Raw genomic sequence first — 22,232 nt, 5'->3', positions numbered from 1 at the left:
AATGAACGGCAACAATATGATACTTCAGAGAACAAATGTAGACCATTTCGTATATTTGAGGAGTAAATATTAACCTTTTCCCTTAAATCTAACTAAGAGACGCCCTTGTCAAAACTATGAAGGTACAAACTTGTGAATTTACAGACATGAATTTCTACCATATAAAAAACTCATATATAACCTGTGAGAAAGTACGAGAGAAAATATGTTATTGATATTGAATGATGAATATAATACAAGAGGTCCTTATTTATAACTATACACTACAAGGACATATTACTCTTATTCTAATGTGGGACAAGACTATATTATGTACATAGCTCTAAACTAACACTCCCCCTCAAGTCGGTGCATACAAATCATATGTACCGAGCTTGTTACATATATAACCAATACGAGGACCAGTGAGAGACTTAATGAAAATATCTTCAAGTTGATCATTCGACCTCACAAACTTTGTAGCAATCTCTTCTGAAAGTATCTTTTCTCTGACGAAGTGACAATCAATCTCAATGTGTTTAGTTCTCTCATGGAATACTAGATTTGATACAATATGAAGGGCAACTTAATTATCACACACAAGTTCCATCCGACTGATTTCACCAAATTTCAACTCCTTGAGCAATTGTTTGGTCCAGACTAGCTCACATGTTACCATAGCCATTGCTTGATATTCTGCTTCTGCACTAGACCGAGCAACTACATTCTGTTTCTTGCTCTTCCAAGACACCAAAATACCTCCTACTAAAACACAATATCCAGACGTAGAACGTCTATCAGAAGGTGATCCTGCCCAATCAACATCTGAGTATCTAACGATCTGCTCATGACCTCGATCATCAAATAGTAACCCTTTGCATGAAGCCGATTTTATATACTGAATAATGCAGACTACTGCATCTCAATGAGTATCACATGGAGAATTCATAAATTGACTTACAACACTCACATGATAAGAAATGTCGGGTCTAGTTACTATGAGATAATTTAATTTACCAACCATCCGCCTATAGCTTGCAAGATCACTAAGCGGCTTCCCCTATCCTGGCAGAAGTTTAGAATTCGGATCCATCAGAGTGTCAACAGGTCTGCAACCTATCATCCCTGTCTCCTCAAGAATGTCTAAAGCATATTTTCTTTGAGAAATAACAATACCTGAGCTAGACTGAGCAACTTCAATACCTAGAAAGTACTTCAATCTGCCTAGATCCTTAGTTTGGAAGTGCTGGAATAGATGCTGCTTCAGATTGGTAATACCATCCTGATCATTGCAGTAATAACAATATCATCAACAGACTACCAGATAAATACAGAGACTTGAAGCAGACTGCCGATAAAACACAGAGTGATCAGCTTCACTATGAGTCATGCCAAACTCCTGGATAACCGTGCTGAACTTACCAAACCAAGCTCGAGGAGACTGCTTTAGACCATAAAGTGACCGACGCAAGCGACATACAAAGCCACGAGACTTACCTTGAGCAACAAAACCAGGTAGTTGCTCTATATAAACCTCATCCTCAAGATCACCGTAAAAAAAGGCATTCTTAATGTCCAGCTGATAGATAGGCCAATGACGAACCGCAATCATGAATAAAAAAAGGCGGATTGATGCCACTTTACCAACGGAGGAGAAGATATCACTGTAATCGAGCCCAAATATCTGAGTATAACCTTTGGCAATAAGACGGGTCTTAAGTCGATCAATCTGGCCATCGGGACGAACTTTGACTGCATAATCCCAACGACAACCAACAGTAGATTTACATGAAGGAAGAGGAACAAGCTCCCAAATACCACTTATATGTAAAGCAGACATCTCGTCTCTAATAGCGTGTCGCCATCCTGGATGAGACAAAGCTTCACCTGTAGACTTAGGGATGGAAACCGAGAACAAAGAAGATATAAAAGCATAATTGGGAGATGAGAGACAATGAAACTCAAACCGACATAATGAGGATTAAGGTTGAGTATGGTCCGTATATCTTTCCAAAGTGTAATCGGTGTACTAGGAGCAAGGTCCGCAGTAGGAACAGGGTCAAGTGCAAGACGGGAACAAGTTGGTCATAATGTAAGGCGCGGACAACGATGATAAGTCAAGAGTGGTATTCCTCTGTCTGGGAAACTAGGAGGAACAATACTAGACTCCTCAACAGTTGGTATGGTTGAAACCTCTGTGGTTGTCACACCTCCTTTTTCCCTAGGGATGGTGGAGCTTTTCCAATTAAAGTGACATTAATCAAAATAAGATTATTTATTTAATTTTGAGTCGCCACTTGGAATAATTTATGATATCCCAAGTCACCGGTTTATTTTAAATCCCAAATCAAGGAAATTTGACTTTGTTTTAAAGTCTGTGACAACCAGAAGACCGAGTAAGGAATTCTGTTAACCCGGGAGAAGGTGAGAGGCACTTTTGAATTCCGTGGTTTTAGCACGGTCGCTCAACTATTAATAATTGGCCTAATTATCTGATTTAATACATATTTAAAACCTATTATTGTGCATTTTTAACTCTCTAACCGCTTTTGATATTCAATTAACCGCATTTAGTATCTATGGAATTTATTTAAACGAGTAGCAATGTCGCGCACTCGTTGTTTTTGTACATATTGCGAATCTCATCACCTGAAACACACCCGCAATTTACAATATGTTTATTATTATTCGAAGTTGTGGTCGAGTCGCGCGAAATATACAGTCGGAATAAGATTTACGTATCGTGACCATGCCACTAGAGCCGTACCCATAGTCTCAATAATTTATTTTTGCGCGCTTAAAGTAAGCTACGATGTTATACATATTTAAGTAACTAATACTATAAACAAACAAATACCACACATAGAATAATGGAGCTTAAGTAACCAAATAAAGCAACTCAAACATGATATAACCTATGGACTTAGATAAGGCTAGATGAAGGGAAATTCGAAATACTAGAGTAAACTGATCCTACGAAAAAATAAATTATGATAAACCTCACAAAGATGACTTCGACTAAAGCGAATAGGCTCCACGTTGTTGCTACTGCATTTGAAAACTTATACACCAAAGCTTAAAAGGTTAATAAAACTATAAGATCCTATAGCAGCCTACTCCTAAAGACCTTAACCAAACAATTAATGAATCATATAAGTGTCATAAGCATATTAATATCCATCTTCTCGAAGACGTGATTTTAGTATTTTTTTTTGCAAGGAAACAAATAATTGCTTGATTAAACTTCCCACTGAACTATACTGGTTGCAAGAAGTAACTAAGGACAAATAATCTCAAGGATTCATCAAAGATCGAACCAATTCCCGCTATAAGATTCACTAAGGGATATTGTGGAAAATTCAACGAAATTTTCGAAATTCATAAGATGACTCATATGTTGTAAAACTCACATAGCATACAAGATATAAATTAATCTTGATGAAGCTCTAAGGAACATGATTAGAAAATTCAAATAGAACTCAAAGCCAACACCAAACTTAACCTTATCACACAATCAGAAACATATGAAAATGATAAAGAGAGTTAAGAGTAGAGGAATGGACCTCGATAAGATTTCAATTTAGATGCGAATACAAGCAGACAAACATTGAAATTCAAACACCCACAGAGATTCACCCGAACAGAGAAACTTTGGACCTACGCCTCGAGGTACGACCTCACTTCAGTCGAACTCCAGCACTCCAGAACAGAGTAGTGGTTTTCTCCTCTAAACTCCAGAACTTTTTCTTCGTTTTTCTTTTATCTCAATTTTTTGTCTCCCCTTTCATTCTCTCATTGTGTGTATGCAGATCCTAGGGTCCTCCTATTTTTTCCTTCCTCCGGAGGGGTTTTGTCTGTGTGTTCTTTTGAAGTAGGGACATGCGGGGTTTGTGAATTGGGACAAACATAGAGGACAAGCATGTGGGACAAGGGAAAGTGGAGTGGGAATAAAGATTGGGGGACAAGGAAAAGTGGAGTGAGAAGTGAGGTATTAGTGGGATGAGTGAAAAAATTCAATCATGGTCAAACAATAGGTGCTCACAGCATGCCCCCGTTTACTTTGAAACATGAAGAGTTTTCAGGCAAAGAAAAACTGAGCGATGGCCATACCATTATTCAAAATGGAAGAGAAAAGGGAAAAGAGTACGACCGAGTCTTGGTTATGGACAACCTACATATCCCGGGTTATAAGGGAATCAGGTCGCGTGTAGCTTAAAAAGAGTGATAAAATGATGAGTTGGAGAGTCGAGTGAGGTTCCGTCGATGCTCCGGTCTGTGGTCCTGTTATTACGTCAAAATCAAAAGAAACTAAACAAACCTATCAACTATGAGTTACAAGATTCCTATTTATAAGTCTTCTAAAACTAGGTCTTGAGTCTTGACTGGTTATTTATGCAGACTCTGATTTGAATCTTGATGCTTGCTAGCTGCAGGTGCTAGTTCATTCTTCTACGACTTCTTCTAATCAAAACGAGAAATGCAATGCTTGTGACTTGAGTCGTCTTGAGCAGTCCATATCCTTTCCATCTGCTTCTGCATTGGGATTCACATCTCTCTCTCTTTTTATTCATTTATTTTGGATTAAGACTTCTTCTTTTGTTCATCTCGAACCCTGTGCCTCAAGGTAAAACCTTCTCAGACACCACAACAAACAAACAAACAAAATTTTTCTGCCCTAATTTTCACTAGGAAAATTTCGTGAGTTATTGTAATAAAATTATAAACTACTTCTTTATTAAAAGCAATAAAATATTGGGAATGGTTATCCTGAAAAGGTTATGCGGACTTCAATGAACATGACATGCTTTTTGGACTGGATGCATGATTTGTGTAAACCGTCCGACTCTCAGAAACGCATCACAACCTTTGCCTCGAAATCGAAAAATCTTGCCCAGTGTGTGTCGATGCCAATGGCTGTGAGGATCTTCTTTTCGATCAGTGGCGCCTTTTGTGGGTTTTCACCAGTTGACATCTCTCTTCTCACCATCGCCTTATAGTGCTCCTTGCGAGTTTTCAATAAAAAGATACTCTCGTTTTAGTTTCTTTACTCACCATTGCCTTATGGTGACCATGAGAGTTTTTACCAATAAGACTCTCTCATTTAATTTCTCTAATTTGGTTGCATAAGATCCAAGTGACTTTATCCTCCAACTTTGAACATTCTTGTTGATTGATCGAAAGGACTTAAAAAGAATTTGGGTAAAAAAGATTTGGATTGAATTGCAACTTTGGAACCTTTTAAGCGAAACCATCACCGAACCATTATAACATCTGCCCCAGTTTCAACTTTTGGGGGAATGTAGATTTTTGTTTTGGTGTGACTGAACCCTAGAGAGAGGCTGCCTACGTATCCTTTCGGAATCAAGTCAAACGTAGTTCAAGCGACTACTTTTTTTTTCTTTTTTTTCTTTTTTGTTTTGTTTTGTTTTCTCTTCTGTTTTGTTTTGTTTTATCTTTTTTTTTATTTTTCTTCTTTTTTACATTTTCATTCATTATTATTATAATAACTTCCAAGTTCCAAAGAGGGTAATCAATAAAAAGGGAACTGGCTCAAAGGGTTTGTAAAAGGCTGATAGTACTTGCATAGTGAGAAAGAAAGCCTTCTTCATCCCAACCGATAATTTTATATAAAGGATCAAATATAGTACATTTTGACTGCACCTGCGTTGACTGTTGTTTCAAGGACATTTCCTTCGTTGTTTCCCAAGTACAACACTCTTTTTGGTAGTACCCTCGTCACAATGTATGGACCTTTTGACATTTCCGATTCTTTATTTTATTTGCTTAAAATTATCTTCATTGCATTCTGATTTTTGATTCATTATTTCAAAGTCTGACAGCGTTTTAGGATCTGGGCCTGAAGTCCGCAAGCATATCTTGTCATTAAAATCTGCATTTAGTAGAACTGAAAAGAGAATAAGAAAAGTGACAAGATTAAGAAAAGAGACATTCCTAGACAATGAAATATTAATTTTATTTGACTTTATTTTTATTTTTATTTTTTTTAAAATTTTAAAGATAGAAGGTTTACATTGGAAAGTAAGACAACAAAGTTGAACATCTGGATCACACCCTGAAATAATCCGAAAGCAAAAAGGATAGCAAGACCGGCTATTGAGACTCTCGTCTGATAGGGAACTTTCAGGTTTGGCGACCGTTTTTTGGCTTTTATTCTGTCTCGGCAATGTATGCAATAGCCTTCAGTGCCAGATCAAATTCCTCATCTTCACAAATCATTCAAACCACTGGCCTAGTGTTGTGAGCAGGCAAGGGATTGTATGTCACATCATGAGCCTCCTCGTCCTGAAGAATTATTGCCTTGACTTCGATGAGGTCTTCTACTGCTCTTTTGAGAGTTCAACAATCTTCAGTATCATGTCCCACCACTCCGGAGTGGTATTCACATCTAGCATCAGCTCAGTGAGAGGGGGACTCGGGGTTTGGCCGGTTCGGGGCCACTGGCTGCAACTGACCTAGCCTGACTAGCTTTTGGAACAAGCTAGAGTATGATTCACCAATAGGGGTGAACTGATTCCCTCTGAGGGGCTCTCTTGGGCTAGGAGTGTATTGGGAAATATTTGGTTGGGGATTATATGGAGCTTGGTAGGGGTAGACTTTTCTGGGAGGTGGAGCTCAGTTTTGTGTATAATATTGTGGCCACGTGTAAGATTGCGCATTCGTCACCGCATAGAGAGGCGGTGCCACGCCATAAGGAGCATCTTGATGGGGATACTAGTGTAGTGGGACCTCAGGAAGCATATATTATTGGTTGAATGCCCTGTGGGACCCCTTCGAGCTGGAAGCCATCATGGCTCTCTCTTCTCTCTCGTTTATGTGCATCAAACCCCCCGAACTATTCTGAACAGCATGTGATGTGGCCTTAAAAGCAGCCCGCCTCAAGATTTGGCCCGTTTTCAAACCATTTTCGACCATCTCCCCAATTTTGATAGCCTCAGCGAATGGTCTACCTATAGCAGACATCATGTTCTGGAAATAATCAAGCTTTTGAGCCTCGAGAAAAACAGTGATCAACTCATGATTGTCCATGGGTGGCTTATCTCTAGCCTCTTGCTCCCTCCACTTGATGGCATACTCCCTAAAGCTTACCGTTAGCTTTTCTTCATATTGGACAGGGAATTGCGATCTGGTGCAATATCAATGTTGTACTGGAATTGTTTGACGGAGGCCTAGGCCATGTCATCCCAAACATGCTAGTGAGAGATATCTTGGTCAATGAACCATTCAGAGGCTACCCCCATAAGACTTTCCCCAAAATAAGCCATCAACAATTCTTCTTTTTTACCTGCACCCCTCAGCTGGTTGCAATACCTTTTCAAGTGGCTGATAGGGTCGCCGTGTCCATCACACTTCTCAAATTTTGGGGTCTTGAACCCTGGTGGCAAATGGATGTGAGGGAACATGCATAGATCACTAAACGAAATACTTTTGTGACCACCTAGTCCTTGTATGTTCTTTATATTTTGTTCAAGACTTTTCATTTTCCTGGCCATCTCATCTGGCTTAACTGTCTTGGCAGGCTTTTCATTCAATTGGTGACTCGACTGAGGAATCTGATTGTATAGAGCCGAGACCCTGAAAGCCATATTTGGAGAGTTGTATTGGCCACCATAAGTCTAAGGTGGTGGCTCGTTGTGTGGACTCGTCATAGAAGGTGGTGGTGGAATTGTATGAACCGGTGCGCCAGACACGACGAGAGGGGTGTTCCTGACCGGTGCAAGTGGAGGCCGCATATTAGAGGTACTAGGGGCAGCATGGGGGCTGTAGTTTGGCATATACCCTGGTGGTAGAATGTGATTGCTCACTGCATGGAGCGATGGTTGAGTAGCCCGGGGTTCGGTGGAAGTTCCCTATGAGGGATCCTGGGGTGGAGGCTGACCGAAAACCCAAGCTTGATATACATCAGATAGTTGTTGTCTCAACTTTCTTATTTCCTCCGACTCTTGCTCAACTGACGGACCCTGGGGATTGTCACTAACCAACTCAATTTCATCATTGTTATCCATTACTACCGTTCCCTTTGATCTGGTGAAGTAATGATGTGTTGCCAGTTTCACCACAAACCAACTACCTTAAGCTTACTATATAAGAGACAACAAATATGTTAGGGTTAGGCATTTTATAGATATGAATCACACATAATATGCTACGCTCCTAACATTATCACCATTTTTGTTTTTTTTACTCACGCCTCATTTTGATCTCTCATCTAAGAATCGTTGAAAAATATTTTGATCGAACCTTTTGGGGTTGCCTACGTATCATGTCGCATGAATCAGATCATTACGTAGTTCAGGAAAAGATCAGGAATAAACTAGCTCTTTTTTTTTTGCCTTTATTGTTTCTACTCATATACAAAACATACCACGAAAGCTTCTAACAAGGAAAATATTATAAATTTTGAATTTTTTTTATTTGTTTTAAATGTTTTTGGAGAAATTTTTGAAAGAAAAACTTCTTTAAGAATAAAGAAAATATTTTTCGATTTTGATTTTTTCAAATATTGTTTTATGTTTTTTTTCCGGGGGACTTTTGAAAGAAAAACTTCTAAAGAAGAATGAAAATATTTTTGGCTTTTTTGTTTTGGTAATTTTCGAAAGAAAGAAAATATTTGTTTTCGATTTTGATTTTTTTTTTTTGAATTTTGGGAGAACGACTTCTAATATATATATATATATATATATATATATTTAAGAAAGACTTCTAAAGAAGGAAGTAAAAGAAAAAATTTTTTTTTTTTGGATTTTTGACAATTGGGGGCTGGAACCGATTAAGTTTGCCTACGTATCTCACATCGAGTGAGAATCAGACCCGCGTAGTTCGGTCAAACCGACTATTTCTCTTTTTGATTTTTTATGAAAATTAATCTTTACACCACGCGCTAGACTACTACAAAATCTTAGTAAAAAATATTATTTGTACCAAAGTAGGAGAATAATTTTTTTTAATAATTTCACGCAACTAATTTCTAAAGCCGGTCAACAATGCAAGCAACCCTTCCAGATGATGTAGCAAATAGCACAAAATTGAACATGATGGTCTCAAAAAGGATACTTGTCTTATAAGAGCCCGACTTTGTACCGAGCTTCGCTAAGTCAAATGCACATGATGTAACAAAACGATCCTACTAGAGATAACCAGGCATGTGGCTTGTTCTTCTAGGTTTTAAAACCCTTAGGAGATGGGGTGTATCTAGGCTGGCCATAAAACGAGCGGACAACTCGAGTTGGGAAGGGGTAGCGTACCAGGAGTAATACTTCTCCGGCTTAACTACTGGACCCTCCCCATTCTTAAATATGGGTGACTAATAATCCTTCATCGGGAGCCCAGGCCCACCGTCTTTATCTAAAAAAGAATGGGGTGCGTATCCGCGATTCCCGAAATTGTATTCAGAAGACTCAAAGGGAGTGCGCAAGAAGACAGTTTATAATATAGTTCAACAACATCAAAGCTGTAAAGAGCATGTAAGTAGCACATTAGGCCCAAATAGATCACAATTATATACAAAAATTGATAAAGCCAAAGAAAGTCAATGTACAAGCTCGAATACTTGAATAGTCCGCAGCAGAGTCGGCAGAGCTGTCACGTCTCTTTTTTTCCGAGGGATGGTGGAGCTTTTCCAATTAAAGTGACATTATTAGAAATGAGATTATTTATTTAATTTAGAGTCGCCACTTGGAATAATTTATAGTGTCCCAAGTCATCGGTTTATTTTAAATCCCAACTCAAGGAAATTTGATTCTGTTTTAAAGTCTACGAAAATTAAAAGACTGGGTAAGGAATTATGTTAACCCGAGAGAAAGTGTGAGGCACTTCCGAATTTCGTGATTTTAGCATGGTCACTCAACTATTAATAATTGGCCTAATTATCTGATTTAATACATATTTAAAACATATTGTGCATTTTTAACTCTCTATCCGCTTTTGATATTCAATTAACTGTCTTTAGTATTTATGAAATTTATTTGAACGAGTCGCGATGTCGCGCACTCGTTGTTTGTGTACATATTATGAATCGTGTCACGTGAAACGCACCCATGATTTACAACATGTTTATAATTATTTGAAGTTGTGGTAGAGTCACGTGAAACGCACAGTCGAATTAGGATTTACATATCGTGATCATGCCACGGGAGCTGTACCCATAGTCACGATAATTTATTTTGGCGCGCTTAAAGCAAGCTACGATGTTATACGTGTTTAACTAACTAATACCATAAACATACAAATACCACACATAGAATAATGGAGCTTAAGTAACCAAATAAAGCAACTTAAACATGATATAACCTATGGACTTAGATAAGGCTAAATGAAGGGAAATACGAAATACTAGAGTAAACTGATCCTACGGAATTTTTTTTTTATGATAAACCTCACAAAGATGACTTCGACTAAAGCGAATAGGCTCCACGTTGTTGTTACTGCATTTGAGAACTTATACACCAAAGCTTAAAAAGTTAATTAAACTATAAGATCCTATAGCAGCCTACTCCTAAAGACCTTAACCAAACAATAATGAATCATATAAGTGTCATAAGCATGTTAATATCCATCTTCTCGAAGACATGATTTTTTTTTTTTTTTTTTTCAAGGAAACAAATAATTGCTTGATTAAACTTCCCACTGAACTATACTGGTTGCAAGAAGTAACTAAGGACAAATAATCTCAAGGATTCATCAAAGATCGATCCAATTCCCGCTATAAGCTTCACTAAGGGATATTGTGGAAAATTCAACGAAAGTCCCGAAATTCATGACTCATATGTTGTAAAACTCACATAGCATACAAGATATAAATTAATCTTGATGAAGCTCTAAGGAACATGATTAGAAAATTCAAATAGAACTCAAAGCCAATATCAAACTTAACATTATCACACAATCAGAAACATATGAAAATGATAAAGAGAGTTAAGAGTAGAGGAATGGACCTCGATAAGCTTTCAATTTATATGCGAGTACAAGCAGACAAACACTGAAATTCAAACACCCATAGAGATTCGGCGAACCCGAACAGAGAAACTTTGGACCTACGCCTCGAGGTACGACCTCGCTTCAGTCGAACTCCAGCACTCCAGAACAGAGTAGTGGTTTTCTCCTCTAAACTCCACAACTTTTTCATCTTTTTTTTTTAATCTCAATTTTTTGTCTCCCCTTTCGTTCTCTCATTGTGTGTATGCAGCTCCTAGGGTCCTCTTTTGTTTTTTCTTCCTCCGGTGGGGTTCTGTCTGTGTATTCTTTTGAAGGAAGGACATGTGGGGATTTTGAGTGGGACAAGCATGGAGGACAAGTATGGAGAAAAAAGAAAAGTGGAGCGGTAATAAAGAGTGGGGCACAAATATGGGGGACAAGGGAAATTGAAGTGAGAAGTAAGGTATTGGTGAGATAGTGAAATTTTTTTAGCATGGTTAAAAAATAAGTGCTCACAGTGGTCGAAGGTGGAGGAGGAGCTATAGTAAACTCTTCAAAGGTCAGTATAGGTAAGACCTCAGATATATCATGGTGGTTAGCAGAAGTAAAGAAAGGTTTAGACTTAAAAAATGTGACGTCAGCTAATATAAGGTACTTACGAAGATCAAGTGAATAACAATGATATCCCTTATGAGCACGAGAATAACCAAGGAAGATATACTTAAGAGTACAAGGAGCTAACTTATCTTTCCCCGGGGCTAAGTTATGAACAAAACACGTGCTCCCAAAAATACTAAGTGGAAGAGAGTATAAGGCTGACTGGGGAAACAATACTGAATGTGGTATCTAGGGGTGGGTATCGGTTGGTTCGGTTCGATTGTGAATGTTATCGGTTAGGCATATTGGTTATCGGTTTTTAAATATGCTAAACCGATAACCGAACCGATAAGAAATCGTATCTGGTATCGGTTACTCAGTTATCAATCCTTATCGGTTTGGTTATCGGTTTACCCAATAAGAATAAAAAATATTCAAAAATTTCATATTTTATTATAGAAATCGTGATCATATTGTTAAGAGAAAGGAACTGAATTTTTGCTCTCAAGAAAAGAGGGATTAAATTTCAACTTTAGAAAAAGAAAACTTTTTATGCATTTGAAGATCCTAATGAATGATCTAAATTTTCAAAGTTATAAGTTAGTAGGAGTAAGGAATAAGACATTCAACAATCTTATCTTACTAACTATCTCACTGCGGGCGGGCATAATTCACATGAAAATAATAAAATCCTAATCTTATAAATACTAAAGAATCAGTGCAAGAAAAGAAACAAATAGAAAAACTAAAAATCTGAACAATTAATTCTTTAAAGTTTAGAACTAAAAATCTTAATTGAAAAATTAATATAAGAAATTCAGAAAAGTTTAAAACTTACTCTAAGGTTAAGGTTTGAAGATGAAGAGTAACTACCGAGAGATATTAAGAGAATGAGAGAATGAAGCCATAAGGTGGCTTTATATACTTAGTTGGTAAAATTATAATTTTGTTAAAGCTTATTGGGCTATCGGTAAAATCGTTAATGAAAGTGGGCAAACCGAGACCTGAACCGATAACCCAATAGTCAAACAACATTAAACTGTTATCGAACTATTTACCCATAACCCGATATCGATAACCCTATAGTATTTTATCGGTTCGGGCTATCGGTTATACCCGATATATGCCCAACCCTAGCGGAATTTGATCCTTGATGGGAGATGAAGGCATCTGATTAATCAAATAACAAGTTATGAGAACTGTATCGCCCCAAAAAATGCAACGGAACACGAGATTCAATTAGAAGTGTGCGAGCAGTCTCAATAAAGTGCCTATTCTTTCTCTCTGCAATCCTATTTTGCTGAGGGTTATAAGGACAAGATGTCTGGTGAATAATTCCTTGAGAAGTCATAAACTACTGAAACTGAGAAGATAAATATTCTAAGGCATTATCACTACAAAAAATGCAAATAGAAACACCAAATTGATTTTTGATTTCAGCATAAAAACTCTGAAATATAGAGAATAACTCAAAATGATCTTTCATTAAGAAAAATCAAGTACATCTTGAGTAATCATCAATAAAACTAACAAAATAACGAAATTCTAATGTTGAACTGGCTCTACTAGGACTCCATATATCATAATGAACTAAGGAGGAAATAGAGTCTGCATGACTCTCAACACTACGCGGAAAGGAGGCTCGGGTATGTTTTCCAAGCTGACACGACTCACAATCTAATGTAGACAAACTAGATAAACTAGGCACCATCTTTTGAAGTTTGGATAAACTCGGATATCCTAAACATCTGTGGATTAGGTCTGGAGGATCTGTAACTAGACATGTTGTAGAAGGACTAAGTGAGTTAAGGTAGTAAAGGCCTTCTGATTCACGTCCTGTACCAATTGTCCGTCTCGTACTGCGGTCCTACATAATAAAGGAATCATCAGTAAAATATATACCACAATGGAGGGCACGAGTCAAACGACTAACAGATGCAAGACTAAAAGGATAGCCATGGACATAAAGAACAGAATCTAGGATGATAGAAGACAAGGGATTAGCCTGTCCTACTCTTTTTGCCTTAGTTTGACATCCATTGGCTAAAGTAACAGTGGGAAGAGACTGTGAATATACAATATTCGACAAAAGTGATTTATTACCATAGATGTAATCAGAAGTGCCTGAGTCCATGACCCATGGTCCAAGAGTACTAGACTGGGAAACACAAGCAAAAGAATTACCAGCAATAGAAGTATCAGTCTGGGCAACCGAGGCTACTTGTGGAGATGTGTGCTTGCTCGATACTGAAGGAGATCATTATATTCTTCCTTAGATAAAGAAAATCCCCGGTTACCTGTAGTCTCGGTCTGAGCAACGTAAGTATTTTTGGGTGGATGACTATGTAAGGAATAACATATTTCACTAGTGTGTCCAAGTTTGTGACAATAAGAATACTTGGGTCTAGATCTTCCAAAACGACCTCCTCCTCGTCTATTCTCTATAGTTTGAGATGCCCGAACATCCACTGTCTAGGATGCGAGAACAGAGGAATCAAGTATCTGTGATGAGATCACTCGGTGACTTGGTGCTGCAACAAGCTGGAGTAATCGAGAGAATAATTCATCAACTATAGGGACAGTCGGACTAGCCAAAATCTGGTCGCGTACTGGATCAAGATCATTAGGAAGTGCAACGAGGGTAAGAACTAGAAACATCTTCTGTCGCTGCTCTTGTTATTTTTCCACACTAGCAAAAACTGACATCAACTACTCAAATTCCTTCATGACTGCATGTACTTGACCCAAGTAAGTAGACATATCTAGTTCCTGCTTCTTTAAGTTGTCATCCGCGATATCACATCATAGAAGCGAGATATGTCATTAGTGTATAAGATACGAGCCTTTGCCCAAACTAAACAACATGTCTGGAATGGACGAAATAAGAGCATTAACTTGAAATTAATAACACATAATGCTACATAACTGAGCATCGATCTTTACCCAAAGTGCTATCGCCTTTTCATCTCCTTCGCTAGACTGTTTGATTAGATGATCTTGAATACCTTGACCTTTACACCACAACTCGACAATGAAGTCCAAGCTAAGTAGTCTGAACTTCCCATTAAAGGTTCCAAGGTAATCATAACACTAGAGCTTCCAGAACTCATGTTTTTAGACCCAAAAACATCAAATCCCAAAGACATCGTTGTAAATTATTACCAAATAAAAGAAAGAATCAACTGTAATCCACTGAAACAGAGTAAGGAAACACTGAAACGGAATAATGAATTATTGCACCTGCCGAAATCTACTGTAGCTGATAGAAAAAACTCAAAGTGGTCGGAATGAAACAAAAACAGTAAGGGTAGGATCGGAATTACCAGATGACCCAACTGTTCTGAAGGGACTTTTTCAAAAAATGGCCGGAAATGGGTGTACACGCCGGCGCATGAGCTCACGCGCGTGATGAGGCTTCTGCCGGAGATTTTTACTGGGGTTTGGTCGCCGGGCAATGACTATTTTTGTAGTAGTGTTGGATTTTGAACAACATTGACGGAGATAAAGCAGACACAAACAACCTTGAAAAAGTCGTAGGAAAAAGACTTCTGGTGACTGCTTTCTCTTCCCGGAGTCGCTGGAATTTATATACAACGATAAATCTCTCACAATTGCTCTGATACCATGTGAGAAAGCACGAGAGAAAGTATGTAATTGATATTGGATGATGAATACATACAATAAGTCCTTATTTATAGATATACACTACAAGAACATATTACTCCTATTCCAATGTAGGACAAGACTATATTATGTACATAGCTCTAAACTAAAATCTAGCACACAATGGAGAAAAAGTAAATTTGTTCAACCAGCTGCGGAAAGTTCCTTATTACATTCAACTAAAGAGCTACATAAAGAAAGTCATTTAGTTACAGCTACAAACATTAAGCATATTTACATTTTCTTCTGGAATAAAAAGACTAAATTCAGAGAAATGTCAATAGCTTTTGAGCTATATAGTACATCTGAATGCGTCAACTAGGAAATTAATCAGGAAAGGGCCTTTCTTGCTTGTTTGAAGCCATATAAGGCTTTCTTCAATCGGCAAGGGAAGTCTGATAGGGAGGTCACTGACCTGCCAAATTATTGAAGTCTATGCGTACGTGCCATTGTTCAAGCTGTGGATAGAACAGACCGCTCATAAAGTTCATACGGCTGCATCCCACTTGAACTCGCCTTAACAGGTTGTCCCGAGGCACCAAAACACAAATATTGGTTCACCGATCTTTTATGTCCTGCGCTTTGTTTGTGTGTCGAGTCTGATGATACACCATCTACCTGATTAGAACAAGAAGGTCCAGCGAGCTCAGTCTCAATCACGATTGCCTTTTGTTTGTCCAAAGAACTGCGTGAAGACAATGATGAAATCGAGAATGAACTAGCACGAGGTGATCTACGAGGGAGGCTGAGATGTGGTATGGCTTGCATGACACCGTTTACTATCCCTGAAGCAAACTTCTTCTTTGCTGTTGGACTTGGAACGTTACTACTAGCAGAGAGCGTCCGTTTGTGACTTGAGAATGATGAAGTCTTTGAGTACCTTTCCCGAAGAGGGACTGGTGCCATGTCCGAATTACTTGCAGAACATTGATCCACTAATATCTTGACCTTCTTAGTATCTCTTTTTTTAATTTTTGGCCAATGGAAAAAGCGTTTCAGCTTTTCAGCTGCATGATCTGCCGAACCAGGTTTCTTGTCATTTCGAGAACAATAGCTATCAGGACTCATGTATCGATGACTCAGCTCACTTGTATTGCTAAGCTCAGCCTTTTTACTGTCCTCTGGTGCATGTTCAATGCCTGTGTATAAGAATATTTCGGTGTCAGAGATTCTAAAAGAAGTTCCGGGACTGCTACTTATGTTTAGCATCTTCAAATGGGATGCAACAACAATCCTTGCAGAATAATCGTGATGACTAAAAATTCCCCCTGCAGAGATCAACTGTCTTGTAAGTAGCTCGGATGAAGCAGAACGTGGCCGTTGCTTCAGGATATCAAGTGGTGTCATTCCATCCTTATCACGAGTATTGATATTAATAGAGGGGACGGTCATAAGTAATTCCACAAGTTCAGAATGTATATTTCCAATGATAGCTAAATGAAGAGCAGTTCTACCGTCATTGTTTTCAGCGTTGACGATTTCTTCAATGTCGAAAAATTTTCCACAAACTAATTGCTTCATGAGATCAATTTGACGGTCCAATCTACGGAAATAAGGATTTTGGAAACCAGTAATGGCAACATGAAGAAATGTATCTCCGGCATTGTTTCTTGAATTGACCAATGAAGGTGAAGCAACGATGAGAGCTTCAACAACAGCTAATTGGCCCCTCGAAGCAGCCACGTGTAATGCTGTATTGCCTTGATTGTCTATGGAGTTGATAATATCAGAACTTTTTAAGAGATATTTAACAACCTGCACCGATAAAATAGAGCAAATGAAGGACATAAATATTGCCTAACCATTAGCATTAGCATACTTCAGAATTGCAGCCACATGTTTAACATCTAAGCTTGTTATGAGGTATTGTTCAAACATGACAAAGATAACAAGTATAAATTACCACCACATCAGAGATTAATCATTTACTATTAGATGATAATATGATATCTGAAATCCAACTAAAACTTCTTGGTTTCATTAATGGGATGCAAACCATCTGCATAATCTTTCTGTTTTCTGACTACGCAAAAAGCAAAGCTCAGTAGAAAAGTTCAATTGGTCAAGTAAAGGTGCAAATCCATTTGAAATGCCGGGTTAACATGCATCACTATTTAGCATTGGCTTAAACGCTCATTTAACTATAGTTAACAAAAGCAATTGGTCATCTCCGTTTGATGTGAGAATCTGGAACTGAAATGGGAAATGGTTAGGAAATCTAAGACTCAGAAATCCTATTAGGAGAAATTTCTACAGTAAACATTTTCACTAAAAGTAAAGAAGTTTCCAAGAAATTAAGCAAAGCATGATGATTCCTGGTTTTACCATTTCATACTAATATTGAGTGCTTATGTCAAAACCTCATGGTTGAAACTTCTGTAGTCTAATAACTTATGGTTAAATTAAGACCCAGATCCTCCTTGGCTAGTTAAAATAGAAAAGTTGCTGAGATTTGTTGCAATTACACCACCAAATATTACTTAAATAGTTGATCTTGCTACATAAATAGTAAGCATTTATACTATTTGTTAGTTCCAAGACCCGTGTATTCAGTGGCGAAGCCAAGATTACAATACAAAGGGATTCCAAAATAAATCCTAGAATGTCATGCCTAGGGTCATCTTATATCAAGTGGATTCAACAGTTTATATATAACCAAAAAAAAATCGTTTTTGCCCTATTTACACAATACAACTTTCCGGAGAAGGGGATTCAATTGAACCCCCGTGCTAACAGATAGCTCCGCCACTGCCTGTATTGATTTGTAACAAACAAAGAACCAAAACCAAGCAACATGAAATCTGCAAAAGCTCAAAACTGGTAAGCAAACAAATCCTACCTCGACCTGGCCTTTGCCAGCAGCCGTATGTAAGAGAGTTGCACCTTGAATGTCTCTGTAAGCCAATATATCATCAGAACAGTCAGCAATAAGCTCCTTCAACATCTTCACATTGCCTCCTCTAGCAGCCGCATGAATAGCTCTATTCATCATCTCCCACTTATAAGCAGACGGAATCTCCCCAATTTGTTCCTCAAACCCTCTACCACCACGTGCTATAAACCTCGGGGATACAGCAAAATCAAACAAAACCTTAAACACATCACAACTTTTACTCCTAGCAGCAGCATATAATATATCGGTGACACCATACTCTCCTTCTCCAAAGACTAAAAGGGGGTCTTTTTCGAGCGATTCTCGAACAAAATCCAGGTCTCCAGCAGAGGCAGCGGTATACAAAAGCCATCCACCATATCCAGCTTTAAGGAGGGAGTTTTTCCCTTTCTTGTTCTCACATTCAAGAAGCAACTTCTTTGCAACTTGTGACCGGCATTTAGCCACATCATCGAATTGTTCTTCATCATCCCAAACAGACTCGAGTCGCTTTATCCTACGCAGTGAAGTGAGGTTGATAAGGTGATTGCCATCTAGGCGAAGAAGCTCGCGCACCAAATCATAGTGACCATTTGCAGCTGCCCAATCAATTGGGGAAGCATACCACCATTGGTCCCCAGTACTCTCCCATCGAAGAGGTAAATACGTCGGAGGCATTGTAATGGCAAGAATATCAAGACCCGAAAAACTTCAGCTACAAACGCAAAGAACAAATCTTTCAAGGGTTAAACTCAAGAAGATGACACCTAGATCAAGCAAAGGCAGGATGGAGCTTATATAATACCGGTTCAACTGAATCTATTATTTTCGAGAAGAATGTAGAGGTGTAGTAAATAATCAATAAAATTTCAATAAATACTAATTTCTGAACCCATAATTACAAATAATTCACTGCTAAACATCTAAAAAGTTTAACTCATCAAGTTTAAATTCTTGATCCGACTCTGAGATCAAGACCCGAAAAACTTGAACAATAAACAAGAGATTTTTCTAGGCCAAAAATGTCCCAATTAAAGATTTTACAACAAGAAAATACAACATTATTAATGCATGAAGATAGGATTGACAAAAAGGTGATTGACCCACAAAGCAACAGCTCAAATATAATTATGAGGTGAATACCCTACTAGATTTCAAGCCAAAAAAAAAGTACTCCTAACAGAGAGGAGGACAAGAGAGTAAAGGTGAATATACAGAGAAAGGAAAGGTTAAGGAAAAAGTTAGAAACTTTAAAGCTTAGAGTATACACAACGAATAGGCTTACCACCAGAAGGAAATGAGAATACCAGAATATACACATGGCAAAGCATCAATTTTTTTTTTATAATTAAAGAAGATGACTAAACTAGAAAAGTTTAAACAAACAAAATGAGATGGATTGAACTCATCAGTTGGCCTGAAATACTTACCTTATTACAAGATCTGTGCTCGACTACAAAAGAAAATAGGGACAATCAGATATTTTTGTACAGTACTTGTGCTGAAAAATTTCGAAGTAGACAAGAAAAGAATTTAAAAAGAGGATTAAGTCACAACAAAAATGGAGGGAGAAATGAGGAAAAAAAAAGATAAAAGTGTGGTAGTAAGCACGTAGGAGTATATGAAAAAGGAGGAAAGATTCTTACTTATTGAAGTGTGAAATTTGATGGAAATGATAATGATGGTTGAATGTCATAACATAAGCACGCCAGAACAGAGAGGGGGCTTGGTAAATTGGGAAAGGTGAAAGTGACTAAAGTGGAAAGTGGTGGTAATGGCGGGGGCGGCAAAATTAAAACCGCGGGACTGTTAGTTAATGTTCGATGTTTCTGTTGTCGCTGTCGGATCAGATGTTTGATTGTTACATTTATGTGATTTATCTATTTAGTATTCTTTTATTTATATCACTTTTTTCATACCATATTGGTAAAAGAAGAGTAATAGAAAGGATTTATAAATAAAACATATGAGATTCTTGTAAGGTCATATTTTTTTAATCTAAATTAATATTGATCATAAGAGATTAATTTCTTTTTTTAATGATAGAAAAATGGTCTAATTTTGTATGCTGTCATATTTTCTCAACATTTGCTAGTTGAGCCAAGTCTGGGGCATCATTTCCTTTTTTTGGAAAGTAAGTAATTATTGATTCAAATATGGACGATAAACACATATTGCATTTTATGGGTCAAAATTAAATATGAAGTTAAACTAAAAACGATTCAATTGAAAAGTCATAAGTTGGTAATCAACTATAAGCTGGTTATTGAGCGGGATGACACTACTAATAGTTTCTAAGTAAGATTACATGGTAGTATTATTATTTAAGTACAAGTTATATTTTATCCATCTTAAAAAAAAAAAGAAAACACAGATACTTCATTATATTGTACATGAAAAACGAGATAGGGAGAGAGTCATGCCTTATGATGGTATATATGTAGGTACGTAAAATGTACTCTTTACATCCCAATTTATGTTGCAGTATTTGATTAGGTACGAGATTTAAGAAAAAAATAAATACTTTTAAAATTTATGGTCTAAAACAGGGTATAAAAATTTGTGTAGCTATAAATCATCTCAATAAGAGTAAAAGGAAACGTTTAAGTTATATTCTTTTTAAATTAGAAAGTAAAAAAAATTATTTCTGGGACAGACTAAAAAAAATATATAATGCATAAATTGAGACAGACATAATACTCTCTAGTGCACGTAAATTGAGACCGAAGGAGTAATACTCTCCATATTTATATATGTCAATATGTCAACGGCTTGCGTATGAGAAATTTGTTAAGGCAAACGCTTGCCTTAACAATATTGAAAAAAGACCAAATCAATGGCATGAGCAAAAATGGCTCTTATACCCGAGTTTTCGCTTTGGCAAACGCTTGTGTTGACATTGGAAAAAGACCAAACTATTATAAATGATATGCAAAAACTAAAGTCACTCACTAGTGCCGTACCCAAATATATTTTCTATTTTTTCATGTGCATTCAATGTCATGGTCGGTTTGACAATAACTAATAGAGAAGGAATTTTTCTCTGCAATTTTCTATCTTCCCTCTCATTTTTTTCCCTATGCTTGAAACACTCTGTATCCAAAATCATACGATTAATTCAGATTTGTGTCATGTAAAATCCATTAAAGAAGACACGCTTCGTAGCAGAAGTTTCTGTATTGCTTGTTTATCTAAAAAAAAAAAAGAAAGTACAATTGAATTTATACGTGATTTTTAGACAAGTGAATTAATGTGATCCTATAATAATATAATAATTGAAGAAATGTGTAATACTTAACCTTGAAATATAAATGAAAACAACAGAGATGACAATTCCGGGACGGTGCTTCCGGGCACAACGATGATGAGATCAAAAAGCAAAAAAGTAAAATTATATAAAACTTTGTATAGAATAAAGTGTAAGTTTAGCTAAAAAATTCATGTGTTTTACAATGATAACTAAGCTCATTATTTATAGCTATCTCTAAGGAAGGAAGTCCTTGGATCATGTCCTCCTTTAATGTCAATTATGAGGGTCATTGATGAAGACGTTACGGTGAATATAAATACCAAATTTTCTGTAACGGACTGTCGCTCTTAATGCTACAGAGTATTTAACACACCTTTATGAACGTTATCCTTTCCGGTGACAAGCGGAATGACTGCGTTCGGTCTTCGGTCATTCCTGCCTTGGGTTCCACGTGTCCTATCTTTAGATGTCCACGTGTCATATCATATTTTACCCTATACAGATAGTCTCCCTGCTTTCCGGTGACATAACTTTGTATTACCGGAAAATTGGTAGAAATAACTTTTTTGCGAGAATTAATATAACTCCCTCTAAAAATTTCTGACAGTTGATTAGACGCACGTCTCTCCGCATTTAATGCCCCGAACACGTATCATCCCATGATCCAACATAACTTTTACCGATTATCGAGGTAATCATGGCCATGAATTTAGCTGCCAAAATTTTATTTATACGCCACATTCTTTTCCTTTGCGTTTCATAATTTCTCGAGCTCCTGATCTGCATATTTGTTTTTCATTCTTTCTCTTGTTCTCTTCAAACACAAAATATTTTTCTTCTTCTTTTTTCAATGGCTTCTTCCTCTAAACGTGTTGGTTCTACAAAGAATAAAACTGAGGACTTTGTTCCTCCAACGGTGGGTTCCATCATCCCAAGAAA

The 22,232-nt window shown here is 37.3% G+C and overlaps 2 protein-coding genes across 3 annotated transcripts; both read right to left on the bottom strand.

Annotated features, from left to right (window-relative positions):
* Positions 1-565: 565 nt before the first annotated feature.
* On the bottom strand, positions 566-14,654 carry LOC138899377 (uncharacterized). Its single transcript, XM_070185543.1, has 4 exons — positions 14,514-14,654; positions 13,411-13,666; positions 1,477-1,866; positions 566-894 (listed from the first exon to the last, which is right to left on the bottom strand). Exons 1-4 carry the CDS (start codon positions 14,652-14,654, stop codon positions 566-568), a joined length of 1,116 nt encoding a protein of 371 aa, XP_070041644.1.
* Positions 14,655-15,324: 670 nt separating this feature from the next.
* LOC104106489 (uncharacterized) lies at positions 15,325-19,812 on the bottom strand. Of its 2 annotated transcripts, none has more exons than XM_009615044.4 (3): positions 19,690-19,812; positions 18,011-18,758; positions 15,325-16,926 (listed from the first exon to the last, which is right to left on the bottom strand). In XM_009615044.4, exons 2-3 carry the CDS (start codon positions 18,719-18,721, stop codon positions 15,625-15,627), a joined length of 2,013 nt encoding a protein of 670 aa, XP_009613339.1. In that variant the 5' UTR covers positions 18,722-18,758; positions 19,690-19,812; the 3' UTR covers positions 15,325-15,624. The 2 variants fall into 2 exon arrangements, with proteins under 2 accessions (XP_009613339.1, XP_009613338.1); XM_009615043.4 differs by having other exon boundaries at positions 19,474-19,706.
* Positions 19,813-22,232: the final 2,420 nt, after the last annotated feature.

This window comes from Nicotiana tomentosiformis, chromosome 9, assembly GCF_000390325.3.
Source record: "Nicotiana tomentosiformis chromosome 9, ASM39032v3, whole genome shotgun sequence".
Lineage (NCBI taxonomy): Eukaryota > Viridiplantae > Streptophyta > Magnoliopsida > Solanales > Solanaceae > Nicotiana > Nicotiana tomentosiformis.
Note: the sequence above shows the minus strand (reverse complement) of the source record. Positions and strands in the feature narration are given on the sequence as shown.